A 6,000-nucleotide genomic window follows, 5' to 3' on the forward strand; every position below is an offset into this window, starting at 1 on the left:
ACAAAATTATGAAATGACCATTATAAAACGAAAGCTACCACACCGCTTACACTGTGAAAAGAAGAAACACAAGAGCTGAATGGCAATAAAAAAACAATTCATAATTCATGTTCTATTTACCGAAATTCCATAAATGTGACCTGGAAACTAATAGTGATCCATTATTGATATATGCTATATCGGTGCAACTGGAGAACTACACTGATACTAAAGAAGATCCCTTCCTAATATCAGAAATTGTTATTATTTACATCTTCAAAAAATGTGTTTTAGAGATATTTGCAAAGCAATAGTTACAGAACAGTCAAGGGCACAGATATGTACAATACTGATTCTCATACTAGACTCCCTCGAAACAATCGACAGAGATAGGCAAGATAATATAGCAGAAACATCTGTTAAGGTACACCTGTAGTTGTTATTCATCATTTCCCAAGGTGTACTGCCATTTCCTCCCCACTATTCATACCCCTCGGGTGCTTGGTAGACAGGTCGATAATATATCTCGATTCAAGGCGTCGTAGCCTTCTAAGCCTGTCACCTCCCCGTGGGTTGCATGGAACATGGTCTAGCCCAAAGAATCGTAATTTATTTCGATCTTTGTTGTGATGTTCCGCGAAATGTCGGGCTACTGGATATGCGGGGTCTACTCTGTCAATTGCCCTCAGGTGTTCTAAAACTCTCAATTTGAGTTGGTTAATAGTGCTCCCGATTGTAGCGTAGGCCACACGGGCATATTAAACAATACACTGCATAGGTGGTACTGCACGTGATAAATTTATGGATTTTATTTGTTCTGCCCGCATCCGGGATGTCATATTGAAGTACCCTACGGCTGTTCCACATGGAAAGAACCCGCTCATTTCCCTCAAGGTGTTAGAATGGATACTAGGGGCTTCCAGATGACTATGTACCAAAATGTCGCCAAGGGACCTGGCCTTGCTAAAGGTCACCAATAGGCATGGTGGCAAGTCATCTTTTATGACCTCATCGGTAAGCAAGATGTGCCAGTTCTTGCGCATCATGGCTTTTAGTCTGTCGGCACCTGTGGAATATGGTGTTATCATCCTAAATGTATCTTTCGTAGGGGGATTAGGTCCTTTATGTTTCTTTTTGAGCAGTTCCTCCCTAGGGACCTTCTTGACTTTTTTCAGAGTGCTTTGTAAAAGTGCCTCGTCATACCCTCTTAGGCGAAAGCGGGCCATGGAATCAGAGGCAGCCGCCTCGAATTCCTGGTCTTGGGTGCTGTTCCTCTTGATTCTCAATAGTTCCCCATAGGGGATACTATTGATAAGTCTGGGTGGATGTCCACTTTTAGCAAACAGGATAGAGTTCCCCGCTGTCTCTTTACGGTACAGTGAGGTATGGACATGGCCATTTTCAACATACACCTTAAGGTCCAAGTAGTTGGCTGCCACCCCACTAATTGTACCCGATAGGTGTATGTTGTAGATGTTGTCATTAAGAGATTGGATATATTTCTCTGCCATGTCCTTGATACCTTGCCACACGATGAACAAGTCATCTGTGTAGTGGTACCAATGTACCACCCAGCCACTTTCTTGGCCTTCCTTCCAGCTCCTGGGCACCCGCTCCTCCCACCAGCCAACGAACAAGTTCGCGTAGCTGGGGGCGAAGCAGGTGCCCATCGCCATACCAGAAATCTGTCTATAGAAACTATCCTCAAACAGAAAAATGTTGTGAGTTAGGCAAAACTGCACAAATTCAATTCACTTGATGTTATGATGTGCAAAACGAATTTGGCGTCTGCCTAGATAGTATTCGATAGCAGCCAGTCCGTGGGTATGGTCGATGATGGTATAGAGACTGGTGATATCCATCACCAGAAATAGATAGTCTGATTTCCATTCCATCGTTGACACTTTACTCAAAAAGTCTTTAGTATCTTGGATATAAGACTTCAGCTCCAAGACAAGTGGGAAGATGTAATTGTCCACAAATTTGGACATATTTTCAGTTAACCCATCGGTAGAAGCCACAATGGGTTGGCCTGGTGGTAAGGTGTTATTTTTATGCAGCTTGGGCAGGTGATAAAAAGTCGGTATCATGGGATTATTGCTGCGCAGGAAGATATGCTCATCCTTCCCTAGCATGGAAAGGTTGTACCACTTGAGAACCAAATCATCATATTGTCTGATGCTAGCTTCGTAGACACCTGGTGGTGATGGAATAGAATTTCGAATCGGAGAGTTGCCTCATCGCTTCTTCACGATAGTAATCCCTAGACATCAGTACAACGTTCCCCCCCCCCTTGTCCGAGGGTTTTATGATGATTTTCTTATTATTCATTAGTTCTTGTAAGGCTTTTTTCTGTGGCTCTGTGATGTTATATGAATTTATGCCGGTTTCCTTCCTCTGCTTGACTAATTCCATCGTTATGGCCTCCGAAAAAGCATCAATGGCATCCCATGGTGACTGGGGAATAAATGTAGAGAGACTTTTGAAATGACTTTCATCATGCTCTTGTTCAATTCCCCTCAATGTCGCTCTTTGCACCATATCCATTCCCGTAACATCTGCATTGTCTGTTTCAGTTCTTAGAGCTTCCATAGCTTCGATGCAAGGCGGGTCATTGCCTACCAAGGCATCCGTAGCTGTAAGTCTTGTACCATATTTAGATGATCCTTTTGGTATGCGGTCTTAATTTGAAATGTTTGTGTAGTTTTAGTCTCCTGGTGAACCTAAAAAGATCTATTTTTGTTTGCGTGTATTCCAGATTGGTGTACGGACAGAAGGTGAGCCCTAAGCTTAAGAGTTTGTGTTGTTCAGCTGTAAGGGTGTGGTCCGTGAGGTTGATCACAGTTAAATTAGTGGCCTTAGTCTGTGTGTTACCCCTTACTTCTTCTTGTTGCTGCGGTAGGATCGGTTTTGGGGTTTTGCTCTTCCCCTCCCTCTTCCTTTTGCCGCCGCCCCCTGATCTCCGGGTTCTCCTTCTTCTTGTTGCTCTGGGGGCTTGTTCTCCCCCCCCCCCCCTCAGCCAATTCTGTCGAATCAGCTGGAACTCGGTGTGAAAAGGAACAGCCACTCTCCTTCGTTCATTACCACGGTCGTGCTGTTCATTACCCGATTCCTCGGCTGTGGCCTCCGATTCTGAGGTTGCTACACTTGAGTTGGGGGTCACCAAGGTACCCTGGTTCATGGCCTTTCGTGGTGCGTTGTATTTCTTAGCGAACATTAGGACACGGCCTTGGCGGTAGTCAGTCTCATCGCGCTTGAACTTTTCTGGTTTGCGCGTCATGATTTTCTGCTGATATCTAATTAGGCGTTTTTTCATTGCCTCCTTAAGCTCTTTCACCTTGGCAGTATCCTCCTCTTTGTCGATATCTTCCTCCAAGGTCTTAATTTCAGCCAGTGCCCTGTCCCTGTCGCTCCACGCATATTTGACCAGTAGCTTGAGTATCCCCTCACAATAACTCTGCGTTTGTTCGTGCCAATCTGTTAACAGTTGGGGGTCTGGGTGCTCATATGATGGTACTGTATAGACTCTGAGTCCCGTTGGTACCCGCCTCACCTCAATGTAGCTGCTCAGGCTGGTGGCCTCCCACCACTTCCGTATTTCACGTTCATGTAGTTTCTCCAGTTTGTATATTGCCTCATTCAGCTTGTTATTCCCCATTCCCGTATCAGAAGACGGAGCCGTCGTTGCCAGTGGTCTGTCACGCCTTTTAAACATGTCTTGAGCAAGAGCGCGACGCTCTTCCTCGCCAAACACATCTATACTAATAGCAGGTAATGGTAAGTATTTCTACCGATTGCTGCGCTCGTATTCTTACTTAATCGAGCTTCGCTGTGGCTGTCATCCGCCCGGACGCTCTGCCGTGATATGCAATTCACTTTGCAATTGCAAGGAAATTAGGATAAAGGACTCACCAGCTAGGCCGAAGCACTCGTCCCCAACCAGCGGTCAGAGAGATTTTCGCCGCGTAGTGTGGCTGCGGTCCTCTCGTCTATCCTTTCGCAGTTACGGCGGTGCTCGGGAATGAAAGACGCTCCGTTTTCCACAGAAAAATCCCGGGCACTCTGGAGCGGGTGCTGTTAGCGGGCCGTGGACCCCGCAATATATAATGCTCACAATCCTCCCCTTTAAAGAAAGGAAACAGCACTCCGGCGGGGAATGTCTAGCTCCTCAAGTGATTTCACAGTCTGAGCACTTTGTTTAGAGTGAGAGCAATTATCCATTTCAGGAATCTAACTTAAGAAGCTTGTGGCATCACTTAAAGAACTGGGCATTGTGCTGTGACATCATTTAAGGAATCTGATGCGTGCAATGACATTAACCGACTTAATTACAAAAAACGGACGTCCCACAGCTAAATCACTGCCAGACCTTGATGTAAAGCTGTGACATCGCTCCAGAGACTGGCTATTTACCTTTGAGATCACTGCAGAAACCTGACGTCTGACAGTAACATCAATTCTGGAACCTGCTGTCTGCCTATAAAGTTGCTCCAGGAACCTGACATCAATGGCTCTGACGTCACTCTTGGACCTGGTGCCCAAAGGGCAGTAACATCTCACCGGGAACCATGCATCTGACTTTGACATGCTACCTTAAAACTAATATTAAACAGGGACTTCTCCAGAAATTTGCTGTCGCTCTACGTTGCTGGAGTGCCACCAGACATTACTCTGCAAATGTAAAAGTTGATTGACATTTTACCAAGTTCCTTCAATTCAGATTAGCTTCACTGCAGGACCCAGTGTCAGACTCTGATGTCTCTGCAAAGATTCAGACAGTGACCTCAAATCAGGAACTGGACAACTGACTGTACCCTCACTGTAGAAAACTGTGAACCTTGAAAGGACTAATTATAAACAAAACATTTGAATAACAGTAGTAATAATGCATTTTTCTTGGGTCGTCCAACCCAGGCTGGTGTGTTTTTTGTGCTGTTTTACACATACGCTCCTTTTAATCTTAAAAAAAGAATCATACAGTCTGTAACTAAAGTCTGTTTTAAGAAAAAATGAAACGACAAGATGAACAAGTGGGAAAAGAATATCACAAATAGCAGATGCTTTTATTGTCCGATTTGATCTCAAGACAGGTTAGAAATCTAGTAATTGGATAGCAATGCAATATGTGCTTCAGCCCAGCGTTTTGTCAGTAATATTATTGGCTGCGTAATACTCGCTTTCTCTTCTCCCCCAGATTCTTCACCATGGAAAGGCAAAGGCGGCGGCAGGAGATTGAAAAGGGGCTGCAGTTTATACAGTAAGTGGGCTGTACTTTGTCTCCTTGATTCTGAGCTTTGGAGTATTTGTTGTCTCTGTAATACAGGGATCTCCAACCTTTTCTGTAGTGAGAATCTGTGAAAATCATCGTGAGCTACTGAAGGCTAAGCAACTTGCGCAATTTTACCAGATGCCCCCACACTCATCTTAATTGGCTTTAAGCCTAATGTCCATATAGCCAGATGCTATGGTTTGAACAAAATAATTTGACTTGGGGCACTCTGACAAAGCTGCCATGTGTGTCATTGAGAGCATGATATTTGGAGATGTATGAACATGTGTGCATATGAATGGAATATATGTGTACAGGTGACTGAGAGACTGTGTCATATGTACTTGTGGCACAGGGCATACGTTTTGCCATATGTGGCACCATTATATGTATAAGACAAATGGGAGAAATTTAAACTGCAGAAACTTTTGCAGCAGAAGTGTTCAGAGTATAGAACATTCTTCTGCACTTTAAATTTCTCCAACTTAAAATAATGGCTGTATTTTTCACCTATAAAAATGCCACTGTATTGAGTAAACTAAACTGAAGTGTTAACTTGGTTTATTTGTATTCCATAAAACCCACCATTGAAATTTTCTCCCATTTCCAAGTGTCACATTTACAAACACCGAGCATCTTTCTCTCACTCGCCTGTAGACATGGTGACATATTTATGACAGAAAAAACCATTTGTTTGAAAGGGAGGTACTTTAAGTGAATAAACATGTTTCATAAAACATTAAGAGGTATTT

At 43.8% G+C, this 6,000-nt stretch overlaps 1 protein-coding gene across 3 annotated transcripts in view; it reads left to right on the forward strand.

The window, feature by feature from the left end:
- Nucleotides 1–6,000, forward strand: part of ZC3H7B (zinc finger CCCH-type containing 7B) — a 261,601-nt gene that overhangs the window by 60,911 nt on the left and 194,690 nt on the right. For all 3 annotated transcript variants that reach the window (XR_013608872.1, XM_078683046.1, XM_078683037.1), the window contains exon 2: nt 5,174–5,236. Coding sequence is in view for 2 of the 3 variants with exons in the window: in XM_078683046.1 (XP_078539172.1) it covers nt 5,184–5,236 (53 nt within the window). In the remaining variant the exon portion in view is untranslated. The remainder of the gene's footprint in view (nt 1–5,173; nt 5,237–6,000) is intronic.

The sequence above is a fragment of the Lissotriton helveticus genome, chromosome 1_1, assembly GCF_964261635.1.
Source record: "Lissotriton helveticus chromosome 1_1, aLisHel1.1, whole genome shotgun sequence".
Classification (NCBI taxonomy): domain Eukaryota; kingdom Metazoa; phylum Chordata; class Amphibia; order Caudata; family Salamandridae; genus Lissotriton; species Lissotriton helveticus.